General features: G+C 44.1%; 1 protein-coding gene across 10 annotated transcripts in view; it reads left to right on the top strand.

The window, feature by feature from the left end:
- TEAD1 (TEA domain transcription factor 1) overlaps positions 1-21,024 on the top strand; it is a 268,937-nt gene that overhangs the window by 186,072 nt on the left and 61,841 nt on the right. For 6 of the 10 annotated variants that reach the window (XM_060399880.1, XM_060399882.1, XM_060399881.1 and 3 more), the window contains exons 3-6: positions 4,598-4,662; positions 7,037-7,099; positions 7,189-7,251; positions 20,837-20,971. In XM_060399880.1, the coding sequence (XP_060255863.1) occupies positions 4,598-4,662; positions 7,037-7,099; positions 7,189-7,251; positions 20,837-20,971 (326 nt within the window). Of the gene's footprint in view, positions 1-4,597; positions 4,663-7,036; positions 7,100-7,188; positions 7,252-7,942; positions 20,061-20,836; positions 20,972-21,024 lie in introns of those variants that run through there. The other 4 variants (XM_060399885.1, XM_015101012.4, XM_060399884.1 and 1 more) reach the window with 3 other exon arrangements.

The raw sequence follows: 21,024 nt of genomic DNA, 5'->3' as shown, positions 1-21,024 counted from the left end.
AATTTTTCATAATAAAATGTTGGAGGAAAGGGCTTCCCTGCCTTCCCAGACAGTAAGGAATCTGCCTGTAATGCAGGAGACCAGGGTTTGATCCCTGGGTCGGGACGATCTGGAGAAGGGAATGGCTTACCCACTCTAGTTTTCTTGCCTGGATAATTCCATGGACAGAGGTGCCTGAGGGGTTATACAGTCAATGGGGTGCTGGAGAAAGTATAATTTGTCTTTAAAAGCTAGCTTCTCTTCCAGAACTTTGGGAAAGGCTTTCTAGATTGATGGAATTATTTACGACTGATGACCCACATATGTTGCTAGAGCCACTGTTAGTGGCTGTCTGACTGGTCGAGCTGATCTCCTCGATCTTAGCTTATGTTTTGGACAGTGAACTCCTTGTGAACAGCAGACTAGGCTGTCTTTAAATATTGGATACTTCAGACAGGCATCGTGTAAGACACAAAGGAGAGATGGTTCCCACAGGACTGGAGGAAGAGTTTAGGAATATCATGATAAAAGGTAGCTTTGTTGAAAGTCAGTTTTGTCACATAAGGTTTATGGGACCAAACGCCACTGTGTGCATATGGGTGCTTGTGTTTGTTCGGGTCCGGCTCTTTGTGACCCCATGGACTGTAGCCCATCAGGCTCCTCTTCCTGTGGAATTTTCCAGGCAAGAATGCTGGAGTGAGCTGCCACGTCCTGCTCCATGGTTGTGTGTATACGTGTGTGTGTTTTTGGAAGTGAAAGAAAAATGAGGGTTAACATTTCTAATATCCAGCATTCTTCCCGGCTGTGAAACAGGACTGCTGCGTGGACCAGAGTCCCACTACCAGTTACATCAGTGGTGTTTTGTGTCTCTGAGTTTCCTGTCCTTGGTTGGAGACTTCTGAACCTCAGTTGTTGTTGTCATGTGTGTGTGCTCAGTGTCTCACGCTTTGTGACCCCATCGTGGGCTACAGTTCATGGAATCTTCCAAGCAAGAATACTGGAGCAGGTTGCAATTTCCTACTCCTGGGGATCTTCCTGACTGAGGTAGATTGAGGGTTCATACCTGTTTCTCTTGGGTCTCCTTGCATGCGCATTTTCCCCCACTGCACCACCTGGGAATCCCTTCTGTACCTTAGTACCATGAGTCAAATCTAGGGCTTTGAACTGTATGGATCCACACCATTTGGAGGGTCATGCTCTAGAAATATAAATAGGGCTCAGAATGTCCTATGAAGGTTGCTAACAAGAATTCATTCAGAACCAGGCACCCGGAAAGAGACTCCAAAATCATTTGGAATGACATACTTGTTTCCTTAAAGAGTAAGCGTATTATAATTCTGGGAAGATTTAGAATATAAAATTTTTAATATAATCAATACCATAGTGTTTATATTTTTATTTTAAGGATTTGTGCATATGAGGTCTTCAGTATGCATATTTAAAATAATTTGGCTCACATAACAGGTTAGTCTGTATTTCCAAATTAAAATGTGCAATGAAGTAATTGACTTAGACTTGATTTTGGGAAGGGTTGAAGTCTTAACTAGATTTGTAAGCAATGTTGGCATACTCAAGAGAATTTATTAGGTTTCTAAGAGTTGTTTAAGGGAAGGTTTTGTAAGTTAAAGAGTTCTAATATTGAAAAAAATTAAATTAACTATAGATTAGGTACATAGTTTAAATGTTTGAAGGAGTTTAACTAGGTTCGTAAAATGGACCAAACATTAATCCAGTATCCTTTGAAAGTGGTTATAAAAATTATAGGATATGTAAGTAGAATTGAAAACATAAAGAAAAATGAGGGCATTAAAAAAAAATAAACAGATGAAATAAACATTTTAAAGTCAAGTAAACCTGACTGGTGTTTCTCTGCACAAAACCACCCTTAGAATCATTTATTTTTTTTTTTTTTTAAAAACAACACATAAAGTAAAGTGACTAACGTTGCACTTTGAGTTCATGGTAGATGCTTGGTATTAGTGGAAGTTGAATGTATAATTTGAATCAGCCATATTCCTTTTGGTAAGGCAAGAAGAAACACATAGCAACCTCAAGTTAATTACTCTTCTTGGCTTGAAACATGGTTTGGAATAACACAGAATTTGAAAGGAGATCTCGCTCATGTAAAGAATGGGGACATGAGAGTCTTGACAGACTTTCCATGATATGACGTAGCGTCTTGCTCAGCACATAGTAGATGCTCAGTGAGGGCCTCTTGTAGAAGTAGTTATTTTTAGAAGCATTTTAATCAAAGTATGAGTTGACATTTTTTATGCCACTGCATAAACCATAGGGTGTACAGTCAAGTGTGGCTTCCTGGGGACTGATCTCATCCATTCAACCAAATGCCATAAGAAATTAAAAACTGGAGATATAAGTTATAGGCCACTTGGATCAAGCTATTCTGTCTGCTTTCAGAGAAAAATAAGCAAGTCTGGGTCCAGGAGGCATTTTTGCCATCTGGACAAGGTTCAGATGAAATTGCATGTAATTCAGAGCCCTAGATTTATTTCATCCCAGCCACTCAGCCCTGAACAGGGTGCACAGTGAGGCCCCGAGCTGGAGGATGCTTGGCCCCTCTGCAGACATTGTCATTTAGGTCTGACTTCTGGTAATTAGGCACTCCTAGCTGGGCTCTGCTGTCAGGCAGCCTTTGAGACAAATTGCAAAATCTGTACAACCATCTGAGAGATGGCGAAGTAGACCCAATGACACTACAGGGGATATTGGTAGGAAAGAGAGTGCTTTGAGAAGCAATCCTCAGAACTGAATTTAGAGGTCCTTCTCCTGTGGTTAAAGAGTAAGTTCAGTCAGTCACAGAGTCAGGATTGACGACTTGAAGGTGGGAACGATAGGCTTCATCTGACAAAATGAACTGCCGTAGAAATAAATGGAATGTTTTGTATTTGGATCTGAAAATCCCAACTGTGCATGAAAAGACTAGGAACAGGGGTAGGGATATATCTGAGAAGTAGCTCATATGAAAAAGACCTTGGAATTAATTGACTTCAGTTGACAGTTTATTGTAATCCCCCAAATCTAATGTGGTACTGGGCTGCATCAACAAAGATGGAGTATTTAGGACCAGGCAGGTGACTAGAGTTCTGGGCTCCAGGCTGTGAAAGGAAATGACAAAAGATGGTCACAGGATGGAGGTGGGAGTATTCCAAAGTTTGCCACAGATAACAAAAGAACAGGAAAGGTTTAGCTTGGATAAAGCACTGCTGGAGGTCGTTAAAGCTGTCAGAAATTTCTGTGCATTAGGAACTAACCTTCTTGTTAAGAGATACAAACGAATCTGGGGGGTAAAAGTTATAGGAAACCTCCAATAAGGAGGGTCTTTTTATCTTTCAATATGTTTTAAGGCAGAATGGGCTTTTTCCTTCATTCTAGAAGTGCTGGCTTCTATAAGGACTCAGACTTTTAGGGGCGAGAAAGAGTGGCTCAGAAGTACTTTGCAGCCCCAAGATTCCACAATTCCTTTGCCTTCCAGCAGTGACTGTGTTCTGCATACTCCTAACACAGGCAGGTGGAGAACAGAGGCATAATTAGAGGAATGTTCTAGGCAGCAATGGGAGAGGTTTTTTGAATTATTAGGCAAGATTCTCATCGAGACCCTCTCACCAGAGCATTCAGTTTCTTTTCTCTGCTGGAGAGGGCTGAGGAATGCAGTTCTTCCCTTTCACCAGAGGCTGTGTTAGTGACTCCTTTTTTCTTTCTGTGCGCCCAGCAGTGTGTCGTGTGCTGGGGAGACCTTGGGGGCAAGACAAAAACTCTCGCTGTCTTCAGCTATGCAGTATGTGGAGAGTGAGACGGTACACACAGATTAGACCACTGGCTATACTGTTAGTCTTAAAGTGACAGTTTGGACCCATGTGTTCTGTATGAGTACATTTTTATTTCATGTAGAATTAGTAATGCATTTCCCCACCTGGCTTTGGGGGTTTATTTTCCCATTTATATTACAGTTCAGGTCATCGGTTTGAGATTTTTCAGTGTCTTGGTGCAGATTTGTTTATACTTTAAGGCACTTTCCCCCGAAAGTTATGAAGGATGGAAAAGATTGAGTCATTTTTCTCCTCCCCACTGACAGCTTTGTGTATAGTTTATTACTGATTCAGTGACTACCTTTGGGGGCTATCTGCCTTCGTATTGTAACTTCTTTTCCTTGTGTTTCTGTGATCACAGCAGTTCATCCTCTCATGGCTATAATGACACTAACTGGAGCTAACCATGAGAAGAAACCTGGGTGAGAAGAAATGGATATGAAAAATAAAACTAGAACAGAAGCCACTCTGTGTACTTCCACATTAATCTTTGTATTTGTTTATACAAGTGACCATCCGTTTAGAGACAAGCATGCAAACAAACAAAAGGCACATTTTAATTGCTGATTGTAGTTCATGAGGAAACTCCCTTCTTCCTAATTTCCCTTAGTAAATATTTTCTGCACAAATTATACCTTTAATTTTTCTAGCATTAATAAACTTACAGATACAACTTAAAAATGCATGATTCTGAATTCTAGTCTTAGCATTCAGAGGCTTTTTACACCTCACCCCTGTCCCACTCACGCACCAAAGTAACCTACTTTATTGTAAATTCTTCTTTCTTTCAGGTAGGAATGAATTGATAGCCAGATACATCAAACTCAGGACAGGGAAGACGAGGACCAGAAAGCAGGTAAAGTAACCGACCTGGAAGTTGTGCATGTCAGCGAATGGCCCACGGAGGCATTTTGGCTGCAGTGGCTGTCTGTGCTTTGGCTCCTAGGAGCCCCCAACCAGAGTTCCCTGTAAGGACGTCAGTGTTGTAGGTGTTTGAAATTGGCTCCGTTTTTTACTGTTCCTCATTTCAGAGACCTTTTATTCCATGGTCTCTGGAGTTGCCTCTATACACATATGGAAAAGTTTCACTGCTAAGGACGGTGTACGAACTGCTCCTGTACTCTAAATCTTCAATTTTCTTTCCCAAACTGTGCATCTGCAAACATTGTAAAGGCTGCAGGTGCAGATACACTTTGCAAGTCATGAAATTTTGAGATTTTGCGCATTGTAAAATCCTGGAACAATTACATATTAGTCATCTTTTCACTGCAAAAGTAACACTAGCAGCCGTGAGCACTGGCCAGAACATGAGGCTGAATGATGTGCGTCCAGGGAACTGTTGCTCCTTAAGCTATGGCTTTTTGTCAGTAGCTGCTGTGACTGAAATGAAGTTACAACTTAAATACCTTTGTGCAGCACTGGGTCAGGAATTTTCCTCTGCCCTCCCATCAGGGCTGTGGTGCTCTTCACTCCTTGTGATGTAAACTAGCGCAAACCTCTGACCCAGTTCAGAACTGGAATGGATGAGAAATTAACATTTAATGAAAAGCAGGAAAAAAAAAAAAGAAATGGAAAGCGGGGAGGGAAATCAAACCAACCTCACGGGTGAGTTCTCAACAAGAAAAAAAAGAAATATTTATAATATGTGTTTCAGTGTTGACTATGCTGCCTGATTCGGCAGGAATTTTAAAAACTTATAATCAAACCAAAAGGCGAGCTCAGTTGTGAAACTCTGAGCAGTGGATTCCAGTCCTCTGCTTGGGTGATGAGCTGTTTTTTTGAGTGTTTATGACGGGGAGAGCTTTCCCCGGGAATGCCCCGGTGCCCCCGCCGGGAGCCCACTGCTGAGTCAGCACAGAGGCAGGTGGCCTCCAGCCAGTGCTCTGAGGCGGGCATTGTCTGTTCAGTGGATGTCTCCCCCTCTGTGGCCCACAGCAAGCCAGTGGATCACATCAAAACAAAATTCGGGTGAAAGCAGGAGCCGGATGGAGAGGTGAAGAGGATGGGGGAGTTCCTGCTTCTCCGTACTTTAAAAAAAAAAAAAAAAAGCAAATAGAAAGAAAAATTGATAATTGATACTGGAAAACAAAGTTAGAGATAAGTGGATCAATTATTATCATAAAGCCTATTTTTAAGCTCACTAGAGTGTTTGAAATCAAGTAATGGCCTCACAGTCTGAGTCGCTGAACTTCCAAATGGAAGCTTCTAAATTTCTGAAACAGACAAATCTAATTCCCAACATGCTGAAAGTCCTGGACCTGGGCTGTCTGCTGATCTGTGAGCTCTGGTCATGTGCCCAACCCCTTCAGTGAGGGGAGGCTTCTAAATTTAACCAAGTCCTGCTGAAAGAGATGCAAATTTGTTTACCCAGTGGAATCATTGTGTTTCAGAAGCCCGGCTTGGCTCAGTTTCCATACCCCGGCATCCTGGGGATGTTTTTAGGCAGCAGTTGGTGATACCTCTCCAATGTGAATTTGTTGTTCAGCAAATCCGTGTGGTTTTTCAACCCAGATTTTTAACAGGATGGCTGGCTGGCTGTATTCACACTTTTCGCTTTGTAATAATATGCAAATCCACTTGGCGCCCAGTCAATACCCAAAAGAGTGGAAGGATTAAAGATATTTATAAGGGCAAAAAAAAAAAAAAAAAAAAAAGCTCTGCTAACTGGGTCTTTCCATTTCTCTTTGAGATCTAATTTACATGTCAGTATTATTTTAACATTTGCTACAGAATCCAGAGCTCTTAATGAGATCAGAATACAACCGACAGCTTCAGCTTTTTGATTCTGCAGAATGTGCTAATTTATGGATAGTCTCTTCTAAATTGAGAAAAAGGGATTTTCCCTCCTGATACTGAGAAGCTATAAATATTTTCATTTACCTCTACCCCCACCTTTTAAATTTTATAAAGAAAACAACCCCACTCTCCCCCTCTCATCCCGTGGCCCGCAATTTCTCCTGAGTGAGAAAACTAATATTAGCTTCAACTTTCTTCCTGAATCCAGTCACTGCAGTGATGACCCAGTCTGAAAAGCTTAGAGCAGCGCTGGGGGCTTGGTGTCTGGCTGGGACTGTGTATTCCTAACTGCAGAGCTTTGTTGAGATGCAAATAACCTCCCCCCCACCCCCCACCCTGAAACCCTCCCAAGGAGTAGCGATTTTATATTTGATTTCCTTTTTTTGTTTTGTTTTGTTTTGTTTTGTTTCCCCTCATAAACCCGAACAATGTAGGTGTCTAGTCATATACAGGTCTTAGCAAGAAAGAAAGTTCGAGAAATTCAAGCCGCCATTAAGGTACGTCTGGCTTGCCCAGTTGTAGGGGGCTTTTCATCTCCATGGTTACAGGCTTTTCCTTTGTTTTCCTCCCTTCCCCTACCCTGCAGGTGTCTAGTCACATTCAGGTTCTTGCCAGAAGGAAATCTCGTGATTTTCATTCCAAGCTAAAGGTATGCGCTTTCCTGCTTTTTGGCTTGTGGTTGCTATGCATCTCACTTCCTGTTTTCCATGGTGACTGGTGAATGCCTGGTGCTGGGATTCTGGTAACCTAGTTTCCTCGCATGTGAGAGCTGTTTACATTTCTTTGTGTCTAATCTCTCTGTTTCTGTACTAGCCTCACATTAAGCTCAGAGTGTGTGGTGTGTGTGAGCGCGCATGTGTGTGTGTGTGTGTGTGTCCCTAATAACAATGCAAACGCAGCAGAGAGCTAGTCTTGATAACTTTGGCACAGAAACATTTTTTTTTTCAGTCTTCAAATACCTACCAAGAAGCACTGAGCTAAGAGAGGGAAGAAAAGTCCAAGAGATGCAAAGTTGGTGTAGAAATTATAAATGAATCATTTCCAAGAGATCATCATGAAATTACTTTTTGAAATATTTAGAAATTATTTTATATTTGTGTTTTTGATGTGTTTTCAATACTTATGAAAAATACATCTTCTTCATGGAATTTTTTATGTGTTCTTCCAACAGAGAATATTTTCTGTCAGATTTCTTCCACATTTCTTAATAATATTTTTTTAAGTGTGTGGCTTTGTTAATTAAAACAGAAATTTGAGGTGAGGCCTTAAAAAACAAAAGATGGATCTTAGAGATGAGAAAGCTTTTGATCAAATCCATGTTTGCAATTCTGTTTATACTTGAATTTAAATTTTTTTTCTTCATGTGCCTCATTACCTAGTCTTTTAAAATATATTTCATAGCAAAAACAGAGGCATGGACAATTTTAAAATGCAAGTTCTCTTGTTTTCTCCCTTTGCAAAGTTTGCAGTAAAGTATACATGACTCTCTTTTCCCCCCTAATGTCCTATTTTAGAAATGCAAAGGGATTATAGTTTGCATGGAGGAGCTTTATAATAAAAATGAATCCATAATCCATAGTATTGTCTTTCTCCCATGCCTGTTCTTGGTTCTCTTTTTATTTTTTTCCCCCATGTATTAAGTAAATTTGTATGTTTGTTCTAAGCTAAAGAACAAAGTGCAATTTCACAGCCCTAAGTGGTGAGAGCCAGGACTCTTTCCAAAGTCCTCCAACTTTTTAAATGCAAACAAGGCTGGCTGTGGAATAGGACTAGTGACCAGGAAGGCGCATTTGGTGTGCCCTCTGCAGTGGGCAGCATGCTGGCTCGCTCGCACGTGTGGCTGATGGTGGCTGGCTTTTAGCTGCACTGGCTGAGCAGTTGGAAGACTAAAATAACTTTATAGCTCCTGCTTTTTAACCAAAGGTGCAGTCCTTTCTATGTGGATGTAACTACCCCAGTGTTTGCTCAAGTTCTCACTCTATTTCTAGTTTCCCTAATGGATTAATGATGTACAAATAAGTTTACAGACATCGACTTTGTGTTTCCAATCTGCGATGTTATAAATTGCCCTGTTTCTGCACTGTGTGGTCCCTGTGTGCTCACCGGGGCACACAGCCCTAGATCGAAAGCCCGGTAAATGGTGGATAAAGCTCTCCTGGTCAGAGGGGATCACTATGGGATTCCACAAGCACTCTTCTTCTCTCTTGGGGATGTTACAAATCTTCCTCAGTGGAAACAGTTTTGTTGTTACCTTATGCGTATACAAACATACCAACACACGGTTGTATTTGTTTTTTAAAAAAAGACCTCTCCCCACTTTCAGCCAGCGCTGGACCATTTCCTCTGGAGTAGGCATGAGGGGGAGGCAGAAACATAGGCAGTGGAGTAGCAAGGCGCTCGGCATTTCAGCTCCAAGAACCACCTCCATCTTCTCACAGTTCCTCTCCTTCCTGCCTACCTCATTATTCTGGGGAAAATGGAGGCCTTTGTTCTTCCCATCAGCTAATACCAGTTGAGTGTTCCAGGCATGGCGCTCATCGTGGTGGGCAGCTAACAACCAATCCTCTATTCATAGAGCTGGCTGTGGAAATGGGAATGTGAAATACAGGGCACGGTAGGGTAAGTGTTAGCAGAGAGAGCCAAAGGGAAACATGCAGGGAGTCCCAGGGACAAGTTGCATGGACCATGTCTGCTGAGTCTGGGGATGAAAGGAGTTAGTGCAATGCAAAGCCTCGTGTGTTCTCACACGTTAGCTCACTACAAAGTGAGTTCTGTTCTTCAGATTTTGAGCAGTACTATTGAGGAAACCAGGTCTCCAAAGGTTCAGTTAACTCACCAAAAGCCACCAGTGTAGGAATAGGCCAAGTCACGATTTGAACTCAGATCTTTTTGAATTCTAAGCCACTGTTCTTTCAGACGGGGTTTCATCTGGCAGAGGCTAAAGTGGTTTTTAAGCAACAGGCTTCATGTCAGTGTATGGGGTAGACAACCTGTCACCACCCCGATGCCCCTTGGAACTGGGCAGACAGCCCCTTCTTCCCATAATCCCTCAGCCTCCACATTTTAGACATAAGATGATTTTTAAACTTTTAGCCATCGGTGGAAACAGTGTGGGCTTAATTTGGGATTGATGCTGTGCTGATAATCAGTAAGACAGGGGCAAGATGCGTTCCTAGCTGCAGAGCTGCTGCGTCCCCACCTGGAGGGAGTCAGGACGGCCGAGGAGAATAAGGCTGCCTGTCACCTGCCTGCCTTGCTGCTGCCTTCATCTCCCATGGGCATTTTATGCTAAAGATGCTCTCCTTCATCTTCCTAACCAGCCCTTCCTGGGAAGGGGGCTCAGCCCCATGAGCCTGGTAGGAGAGGTACCTATCCCCACTCGATCTGCACTTCCTTGTTCAGCTCTGGAGTCTAATAGTCAGGGGGGGCAGGGATGAGCATCCTCACCAAGCTCCTGGTGCAGTCAGGTTGATAGCCTCTGTCTTCTTGGCCTCCCAAATAAACTCACTGTTGAAAGTTGAAGTCATCCCAATAGACAAAAAGGAGAGCTTCTGAGCGGGGTGGGGATGGCAGGAAATATCCAGACCCACAAGAGGGGCCTTGCTTTGTCTTAGGTGGTATGACCAGGCTTCCTGGAGGAGGTGGCTGTTGACTGACCATCTCTGGACCTGTCCTTGCTGAGCCTGCCCAGCTAGGCCCCTCCCCATTTCTCCACATGCTCAGCAGTCAGAGGATTTCTGTTCTCTGGGGTGAACAGGCCTGTGGCCCTCCTATGAAGATTGGAGTTGAGTTTCATTTCTGTCCTCCCCTGGAGTTAGAAAAAGCAGTTTCCTCATAGGCAGGGCCAGAGCCTAGTATGGCTTCCAGGGTGCCCTCCTGCCTGTGAGCCTGTCTTGACTTTCCTCAGAAGGGTGCGGGAGAATTCTTTAGGCTAATGATTTTCTAGCCTTTTTAAAGTAGCAAAATTCACATTTCAAATTGAAATCTTACTTGAAAATTTCAATATATGAAAATGTAAAAGCTGTTTTAATTAAAACTCTCACTCTCTCATCCTTAGCAGCAGCCTCTTTGGCTGTTCTGTTGAATAAAGTTTGAAAACCCACTGCTTTAGACAGAAGGTAAAGGAAAGGACCATCCCTTTTAGCCGTTCTTCTGGCTTTCTTTATACCAGACAGCTTGGGGATCCCACTGAAAGCCCACATCTTCTGAGTCCCATAGCCTATTCTGCCATATTCTTCTGAAGGAAACAGGCTGGAGAGAGAGTGGTTATTCTCATGTCACAGTCACAGATGAGCCATTCTAGCTACAGAGGTCACACTCCTGAAAATCTGTTAGGATGAGTTTCAGAGATTGGCTTTAGGCTTTTGCTAAGTGCAGTGTTTCCCAAAGTGCTTGTTTGTGAGCCAGATCACCCCCAAAATGTGTGGACTTTAATTTTTGCTTAAAAAATGGTTTTAATAGAAGTTTAAGATTTCCATGTAGATTTGAACTTTAAAAGCACAGAAATGATTACCTAATGCAGTCCAGTAACTGTTCCATTGAGAACCTATGTGTTCTAGACCCTTTGGTTGGGTCTGAAAAGTTGAATAAGCACAGTCTCTGTTCCCGAAGAACATTTGTCTTTTCTGTTATTTTTGGCCACATTTGGGGAAAATACAAGATTCCCAGTGGATTGTCTCCAGCTAGGGGACTCTGCAGTAGATATTTAACAGAGTGGTACAAAGTTCGAGCAGTGAAAGAATGATTAATTCTGAGTGTGGGAGAATTAGAGAAAGCTCCATGGAGGAGGTGCCCTTAGAACTGTGCTTAGAGGAAGGCAGAGACTTCCCACAGAGAATGGGAGGCTGGGGAACCATGAGGAACAGCTTCTAGCTGGAGGCAGGAATGAGGCTAGAGGAGTGAGGTTCGAGTGAGGAGCCTGGGGAGCATGCTGTGGAAAAGACCCCTCCAGCCATTTTCGGAGGACGGCTAGGAGAGAGGGAGGCTGCTGGCAGGGAGGCTAATTCAGAGGCTGCTGTAAGCGGGAGGGAGGTGTGGGCGTGGACCAGGGTTAGGGGCCCCACTCAGCACTTACCCTTCCTTATTGTCATCACTGGCTGGTCCTCACTTCAGTCCTCTCCACTGCTGTGTCCACTTTCTCACTCATTGTTTCTGAACAGCAAATTTTATTTAAAAGTTCCACTCCTCTTATTAAGTCTGGAAAGTGTACATGGAAACTTTTCAATAGCAGCATTTACAACTTAGGTTCTTAAAGGCTGGGTTCTCTTAAAGGAATAGCCATTATCTGAGAGTGTCCATCAAAATTAACTGTGATGTTTTTGTTGCTGAACAACAAATAGTTAATAAGTACAGAGAATGACATATTAAACATTCATGTTTGCACAATCCAGAAATGATTATTTTCATTACATTTCCTTTTAAGTTTTATTTTTTTTTTAGCTGAAGGAAATCAAGGGCAAAACATTATTCTTACTTTTTCTGATTTCCTCTGCCCATTGTCCTTCCTCAATTAGTCTCAGCCTCCCCCCGCTCCGCCCTGTGACCCATCATTGTCTTTCCTTGCCACTTACTCTTTCCCTGAGAAAGTCATATCCAGTGAAAATTATATCTTTTTCTTTTGACTTTATCCTAAAACTGATCTAGATTTTTTTTTAAACCTGTTGTCTACTGTGAACTTGTCCTAAAGCCATTGGCACCAATGTGAAACTATTCATCTACAATTTCTCCTGGCCTGAGCCAGGACAGACTTGACCAACAGTTCAGGAGGGCCTTGGACACAGACTGCAACCATGAGAGAGAGATGCAAAGGGCAAGGAAAACTAGGGGATAGTTGGAGAGTTCAAGGAGTGATGTTTGGAGAGAAGAGCCAGGAAAGACTAGGGCAGTAAGGGGAAGGGGTGAAAGGGTCAGCAGAGTGCAGGTGAGATTCAGAAGCCCTGAGACAGATGGGAAATGCAGGGCATTTGTAGCCAGAGTGCCAGGATATGGGACATGAAACATGTATTTGCAGTTTGGGGTTTTGTTTTGTTTTTAATTTTCTTGACCAAAATGTCTAAACTACAAGTCAGAATGTGATAACTACTGCTCTAGACAACACTCAGTTCTCTTAGTGAGGAGAGGACCACATGTTTGACCCCTATCCAGACACAATTCTTTTGACCCATCAGTCTTCTGATGCTTGGTTCTAGTTATGAAGTAGAGGATACAAAAAGTACAGTGAAGTCGCTCTTTGCAATTCCATGGACTGTAGCCTACCCGGCTCCTCCATCCATGGAATTTTCCAGGCAAGAGTACTGGAGTGGGTTGCCATTTCCTTCTCCAGGGGATCTTCCCAACCCAGGGATTGAACCCAGGTCTCCGGCATTGCAGGCAGACGCTTTTACAGTCTGAGCTACCAGGGAAGCCTCAAAGGGGAAGATGGACTCATGCATTTCCAGCATGCAGATGGCTTGTAGGTTTGGAGCATGCATCAAGCAATTCCAAGGACACCGACTGAGGGACTGCTCTTGGACCTTGTGTCACCAGCTGCGTCTACAGCAGTGTTACCCGCCCTGGCTTCATATATTGTCTGCCGTCTCCTCCCCTTCCACCTAGTTTATCCCTTCTTTGGAATCTGTATTTGAACAGTGAGAGGCAGCAGCCTGTCTGGAAAACAGTGTGGTGTGATCTGAGGACCAGCCTGCAATTGCAGAAAGTATTCTCTACTTTAAATTATTTCACTTACTATTATTTCATCAAAAGGTCTTTAACTGTTTTGTTTTTCTTTTGTTAAAGCAGCAGGGATTTATCATCCCAGCATGTAGAAAGACTGAAGGAAGGAACAGAAAGAGAAAGAAAGATTGTAGAAATACTATCTGTGCACTAAGCAGTCTTTTCTTTCCTACTCAGAGTTCCTAGAGTTTCCTGCTCTGAGTCTCTAAATGTTCATTTGTCCCCAGAGCATGTCCAGTCCCTGCCCAGAGGCCTCTTTCCATGATAGAAGCAAAAAGGCAGCCCTTGATTTGCTGGCGTCAGAGGCTTGTGTGAGCAGCAGCCCGCCTCACAGGCCACCACCACGCTGTGGACCGCCTTTGTCTTACCCTGAAGGTGGACCAGGCCGCTGCTGTCTGGGTGTGTTTTGGTGAATGCCTGACTCTGGACAGTCCTCAGAGGAAGGGAAGTCTTCGTTCTGTCCTGACCTCAGCAGGAATACATCTTAGGCAGTAGACGTGTTCGTGTCAAGCTCTGGATTGTATTGAAGAAAAGCCTGCTCTTGCTGACATTGCATCATCCCAATAGAGCAGAAAAAGGCCTGAGCTCCTCTGATGGTGTCTGGTCGCTGGTGACTAATTTATGAGCTCCATGTGCTCCCCGGGGCCATTTTCTTCATTCTCACCCTGGTGGCCTTTTGTCATTTGATTTCTGAGCAGGCCGTTCTTTCCAATCTGCCGTTCCTTCCAATAAGCAGAGAGCTTAAAGTTCAGATTGTTGATTTAATCCTCTTGATAGGTTCAAGAACTTTGCTAGGGCTCTGCTGCAGCCACATGGCTGAATCCTGACCAAGTCACCACTGATTCTTCCCAGGAATGGGCCTGCCCGCAGGGAAGACACACTTCCCTCCATTCTGAGGTGTTCTCTGTGGCCCACGGGGCTGCTTCGCTCCTTCCAGCGCTGGCTGTCAGCAGAACACACAGCAAAAGAAGCCTGAAACTACCATGTCCTTTGTCTCAGCACCAGCTGAGACACTTGGTCTTGTCGCGGGATTTGGGAAATGATACACCGCCTCTCCTGGCATCTCCTCCCAGTCTTCAGGGAGTTCTACATTCATGACATGTACCCTCTCTCCTCAACACGATTTTCATTACCTTGTTTCCATTTGCCTGGGTTAAGACCGAGATTGGAGACAGTTAATTGCTTGTGCTTAGAGGCGATGGAGTTGGAACCTCTCATCAACCATGTGGTGATGCAGAACTTACAGTGTAAACTGAGGAAGTGCATCCATTTACTTCTCTATTCTGTGTCAGCTGAGCCAGGTCGGATTTTCTCTGTAAGGGCAGCAGCAGAAACAGCCTCGTTCTACGTTTTTTCCCCTTCATAGAGAAATCCCATTATTAATTGGCCTCTGATATAGACAGTGCCCTAGAATCACATTGAGCCCAGAGATGATGTACTCCGGACCGGGGCTTTTAAGCAGTTCAGGTCTCAAGCAGACTTGAGCCTGGATGGTGGGCCACATGGGCCCTAAAGATGTCACGTCCAGAGAGTAGCAAGTGCACACACACGGTGGCACTGTGTGGTCAGAGTGCTTGACGCAATTCTCAGGGAGTTCCTCAAGGTGGCTGTTGCCCACACTTTGCATACGAGGATGCAGAGGCTTGCCGTGGTGGCTAAGGGACTCACGCAGGGTCACAAGTCTGAATTTCACCCCAGGGCTATCTGTTGCCACAGACCAAGCTCTCCGTGTGATATCACGTTGCCTTCTTACGGGGTCCTTGCTGGTCAAGGATGAGGGCTCGTTGCCCTGGCTCAAGTTGCTTTGCATCGTCTCCCTCAACCGAGCCCTATTTTCATTGTGCCTGTTTGAATTAAATAGAGAAGATGAGTGGTGGGAGCTGGTACATTCTGGCTTTTCAAGGGAGATTTGCCTCCCACTTCTTGCTGTCACCTCCCAGGGAAATGGGCTAAAGGTCAGAAAGGTGCCTTCTTCCCAAAACCCGGACCTGGCATTAGATGACCTAAATCCCAGGCTTCCTGGTAGAGGCACCAGGCTCACCTACAAATCACCTGGGCCCTCATCTGCAATCCTTTATGATGCTAAGCCGCACATCACAATGAAAGGCACCACTATCGACAATTACAGAATGCTAAATATAGCCCAGTACATTTAAAAATGGACAATGGTAAAAGCCTTGAAAATTTTTTCCTTTGATGTGAATGGAGTCTTTGGCATTTGGAAATACAATAAGTTGAATTAATTGCTCCTCATTACATGGCAAGTCAGGAGAAGTATGAATGTGCCTTGTCTCCTCAGCATTAGCTGTGGCCCGACCGGAATAGGCCCTTTTGTACTTACTCCTGCTTTCTCTAATAATAAGCAAATTAGAGATCATGGCTAGAAAAATTCAAGTGCCCTCCATCCTTTCTCCAAAACCATCATAGACTCTTGTAGTGTTTATCTGCTCAGGAGCAACTGCTAATAATTGCAGAGGTCATGTGAATCTACATAGTGTAAGATTAGAAACAACATCTGCAAAATTACTTCTTAGGAAAGGGTTCTATTTTGTCTTCTTCTGAAAAAGTGATTTTCAAGCAAATTGCTATCTTTCTTCTCATGTACTGTATTTTCATACTGCTGAGAGAAGTATATTTGGAGAAAAAACATTTAATAGCTCTCAGAAGTTTTTGAATCCAAGGTCTTTTTTCTTTTTGATTGTACATGTTTTTCCTGATATGTTGGTGGACTTTCATATGAATACATTAGTTTGGAGTCCTTAAGCAAGAGTGTGTTCATTCAGACTTCATATACAGTCGCTACAATATTGTACGTACAAGCAGGTGCCGTTTTTTATTATCTTTAACATTAGTTTATAGCTAATGCCTAAAAATTATGAGATAATTGATTCTCCAGAAAAATCCAAAGCTGAGAAAACAGAGGGGAGACAGGGGTCCCCAACTTTGCAGAGACTGGTTCATAAAATATCCTTGAGTTTGCAGAGCACACCAGTCCAGCCATGTCCCTCTGTGGTAGGTTGCCTTCCCGTCACGGTTGTTACATGAAGACATTTTCCAAACATCGTGTACATTTCAACCATAGGAAGGAGGCAGTCAGCTGAACCCAGAGTTGTAGTGGCAGCCTTGCTCTGCTTCATAAAATATGAAAATCTGTGTACTTAGTAACAATAAACAGTTTGACAGGCTTCAGACTGAGGAGTTTATGTCTGCCACTGCCTGCTGGATCCCCATGGTGAAGGTGGGGAGGCTGCTGACAGCGCAGAGTGCCAGGAATGGGGCAGGAAGAGTCGAGTGGGAACCGAGACGCGCACCCCACCTGGGGGTGATTCCTGTGCCTTCGCTCTCAGGCCACATAGGCCGTTTGTTCTTAGCACTCCATCAATAGACTGAGACCCGTGTTTCCTGTTCCATAAATAATTCCCACATTTCAGGTTGTGGGCTTGAGTTAGGGTTTGATTGGATAAGGGAGATCTGCCTTTTCTTTCCCCACTTCTGCTTTTTGTGGCCTCATTCTTTACAGTCTTAGGAACAGAGGGGCTTAAAATCAGCAAAAAGGTGTCAGTGTGAAGTTGTCCAAGCTTTTTCCTAGGGCATGTTTTTTTTTCACGCGTGCTTATACGTACACATGCGTACAGTCTGTATTTCCTGTAATCTAAGACATCATAGATTATAGCTCAGCATTGACTTAATCACGGTTTTCAAGATAAAACAATGTGTTCATCCCTTGTAAATCCCATCACGTCTCAGAAACGTTAGTGTGAAAACATCGTAGAATAAAAATTAATGTGGTATACAAATGTCACAGATATCGTTGACTTTACTTAAGCTACTGTTGTTTGGACAGATTAGCAACCACACCCTCTTTATTCTGCGGGTAAGTGGTGATGACAGAGTGCAGTGTTTAAAAGTCCAAGATATTAGGCCAGAATGACGCAGAGAAGTCATTTACTCAGGTCTGACACTGACAGTTATAATTTCTCCAGAGCCAGGCATGTATCTCTAGGCTGAAAATGACAGTTTAGAGATCCTTCTATTGAAATCTCCCAGCTCAGTGTCCTTCTGTGCTCCCATTTCAGGATAAGTAGATCTACAGCCCCGCTCTCCATTCTGATTTCCAGATAGCCCTGGTGGTGCTTATTATCTGCATGGTTGCTTTAGATTTTAAACAAAAAATTGTAATCTTCTTAATTTTCCAATGTATATAATAGAGGGGAGATGTTATAAAATGAAATGAGTACTCAGAATGTCAGCACTACAAAAAGTAGGAAATCACTGGTATAGACATTTTAGTCCATTTGTAGAAAATTGCCTATTCTCAAATAGGTAGGTCAAGTGCAGAAAGAACCTCTACTTGAGATAAAATTTCCTCTCCGCACTTGGCTTTCTCTCTATTAGGACAGGCGGCTGAGAGCTGCCTAAATTTTAACATCTTGCTGTCTTTTCACTAGTGGTTTTCTGGCTATATGTATCAGGACATATTTGCTTATAATAGAAGTCAGAGTCATAGCTACAAATACTTTTAGAACCAGAAGACCTTTAGAAAATAAAGTGCAACTCTTTTCTTCCTAGATGAAGAAAATTAGAGTGTTAAGTAATTTGCACAAGGTACCATTAATGTCTGGTGGAGGGCAGGTTTGAGACCAGGTCTCCAGACTCCCCAGCAGGTATGCCTTTTACTGACTGAGAGTAGGTTGGTGTGGTCAAAGCAATAGATTTGCTCTCCTGCTTTTGAACTTCTTTTTTCATCTGGGTACCTGGTGGAATGCTGGATAATAAGAGAGCCAAACCTGACTTTATTTAACAAAACACCGTATTCTGAAACCTTCTGAAGCTTTGTGACCTAAACAGTAAAGGTGGTGACTTTTCTCCTTTCCTCATTGACTGATTTCCCTGTTAAAAAAGTATCAAACTTTTATGAACATTTCGAAGAACTTTTCCATCAGCCTAGCATAGGGAAACGTCTCAGGCAACTGAGATGTTAACTGCATAAGAGTGGGTTATGAAGATGTAGGGACTTACCTACATTTGGACCTGGACCTGATAGTTCCTGGTCACTCCACCCAACTGTGCACAACACACTCTGTGTTTGGGTGAGCAGAACTCCCCCTGTCATCAGCATTTCATAAACAGAACTCTCATGTTTGAATACACCACCACCCCCCATCCCCCTGCCCCATTGCGTAGTTTTGGAATAGAGCCAAGCCCATAGCTCTTTATAGTTATTCCACAGGGTTGGCATCAGCCAGGCAGACAAGAAACCTGGGTTGCCGTTTTCTCGGCTACGCCTACCTGGGCCCTGGAAAGATTGTTAAGTCTTGTGGCTCATTGGGAAAGGACCTGGGGTTATACCTGGGCCATTCCTTCAGTTTCAAAAATCACCTTGAGAGTATTGATAACCACTTATTGGGGGTTAAATGACTTGGGGGCTGGAGTCCAAAGTAACCATCCAAAGAGAAACCCACAGGCATGTACTGATGTCAAGGTGCTCTTGACAGAGAAGGAAGTAAGTGTGACTGAGCCAGGCTTCCCGTTTATAATACCTGGGCACCCTCTGAGAGGGTGGCCAGGCAGGTGGGACTGCAGGACCAGCTGTGGGTAGACTGATGAGCCCTGAGATCTCATGTGTCGGGCTCAGTTTGGCTGTAGGGCATTTACACACACATAGTTTATCATAGAATTCCACTGACTTCAAAATTTGTCTGTTTTCCTCCTGGCATCTCATTGTCTGAAATGTTTTGGGTCTTAAAAAAAAAGTTGCCAGAGGAATCTAGCTTTAGTTTAAAAACTTCAGCAGATTAGCAAATGGAGCTTCAGTTTGAAGAAATGCCATCTGACCAGAGGCAGCAAGGGCATCACTTCAGTCCTGGGGCCCAGTAGTCCTACAGGCACCCAGGGCCCTCGTGGTGCCATTCAGTTGCCACAGTGCCCTGGCCATGGGTATCCCCAATAGCTGTTAGATAAGGCTCATTTTCCAGTTGAGAGCCAGGAAAATGTATACAGTATAAAATTGTATGCAAGTCTTAGGTCTTTTTCTAAGGGTTAATATACTCCTTTGAACATTCACATGGTGTTCCTGGTGTCTGTGCCTTGGGACCACCTGATTGATCATCTTGGAACCTCTAGTTCTTGTCTTGTAGGCTTTGATTTTTCTCCCTCCTCCTCTTGGCCTTCCTTTGGTACCTCAGCATGTTTATTCATCACCTTTGGGTAAATCTGTAAACACTGAAGCCACCTCTCAGCTGGTACCCAGTGTCTCAGCCTGAAGCTCCCCTTGACCTTCACTCTGTCTGAACTCTGAATGGCAGCTGTGGCGAGTGCTCTTTCTGCTTTGATGTCACCATTTTGCTCCTGCTTTGATGGGGTCTGGGCCCAGTGTGTAGGGTGTGTAAACCTCCTGCAAGCATCCGGGAGCCTCAGCAGGTTCACTGAGTGTGAATCCCTGGCCCTACTGTCAGGGCGTGTCACACACCAGGGGCCTGACCATTTTTCCATCTGTCCTGGGGAAGCCTTGGAATCAACTCAGAGGAGCTGGGAGCTGGGGTTGTTGGTAATTGTCCTTCTAGATAGTTACCCAGGTCACGCATTTCTCCTAAAATGTTGGGGGGAGGGGAAAAACCCACACTCCTACACGATTTATTGTACCGTCTGTTTGTATACGTGTATATTTTTTAACTAAGAAGAAAAACCTGCCTTTGTACGCAATCCTTTTAACAAATTGTTTATTGTTGTATCCAGGTAACAAGCATGGTAAGTATTTTCACCAAATTGAGTATTCTGTACTTGAGCTGTGCTTGGCAGACTTTTTGGCAAGCTGCGTGTTACCAGCCTTGGCTTTCCTAGAAAAGACCCTTGTAGGAAAAGGAGAAACCACGTCCCTGGTAGAACCCCCTGCGTCCTTGCTACAGAGTGAACCCGCCTAGCCTTCGACCCCGGCGGGGATACCTGAGAAAGCATGTCCCCCGCCAGCATGCTGCTTGGCCCCATCCTGGCGCCGCCGCCCCGCTGCTTCTGAGCCCCCCACCAAGCGTCTGCCAGGGCTCCCAGGCCGCACACAGATGGGCCCCCCGGCACTGCGGATGGTCCCACCCCAGATCCACAGCCATGCCTCTTCTCTCGCCCTCCTCCCATCTGTGTGCTTCAAAGCAGGGCCGTTTTTTGTTTTTGTTTTTTTCCCCCCTTGTTTCTTTGAGTCTGTTAAGTAATTGGAGACATCTCCTTTTGGAAGCTGGAAAAATAAATACATTGTCCACTGTCCTCAGAGGCTTCCCATTCTGTTGTAAAATGGATTAAAAAAGAATTTTTTTTTTTAAAAATCTTGCTACTGGGTGTTCTCAGTAAACGTTCAGTTTCAGGAGGTTGAGGCCGTTTTAGCCTTCTGGCTGTGTTCGTTTATCCATGCATGTCTGCTTTTCCAGCCTCCTTTGTGGCTCTGTATTTTAGCCCCGTGCTCGCGGCTGTGCCTGTTTAAGCCGCCGGGTAGCCGTGCGCTGTGTATTAAGTCTGTGTGTACTGTCGCCTTCAAGGATCAGACTGCAAAGGATAAGGCCCTGCAGCACATGGCCGCCATGTCGTCGGCCCAGATCGTCTCGGCCACTGCCATTCACAACAAGCTGGGGCTGCCTGGGATCCCACGCCCCACCTTCCCGGGGGCGCCGGGGGTAAGTCACAAGCTGGGTCTGGTAGCGATGGCCCCTGAGCACATGGAGCCGAC

This window comes from Ovis aries, chromosome 15 (assembly GCF_016772045.2).
Source record: "Ovis aries strain OAR_USU_Benz2616 breed Rambouillet chromosome 15, ARS-UI_Ramb_v3.0, whole genome shotgun sequence".
NCBI classification, from domain to species: domain Eukaryota; kingdom Metazoa; phylum Chordata; class Mammalia; order Artiodactyla; family Bovidae; genus Ovis; species Ovis aries.
The sequence above is the reverse complement of the archived record's forward strand: the minus strand, read 5'-3'. Positions and strand labels throughout refer to the sequence as shown.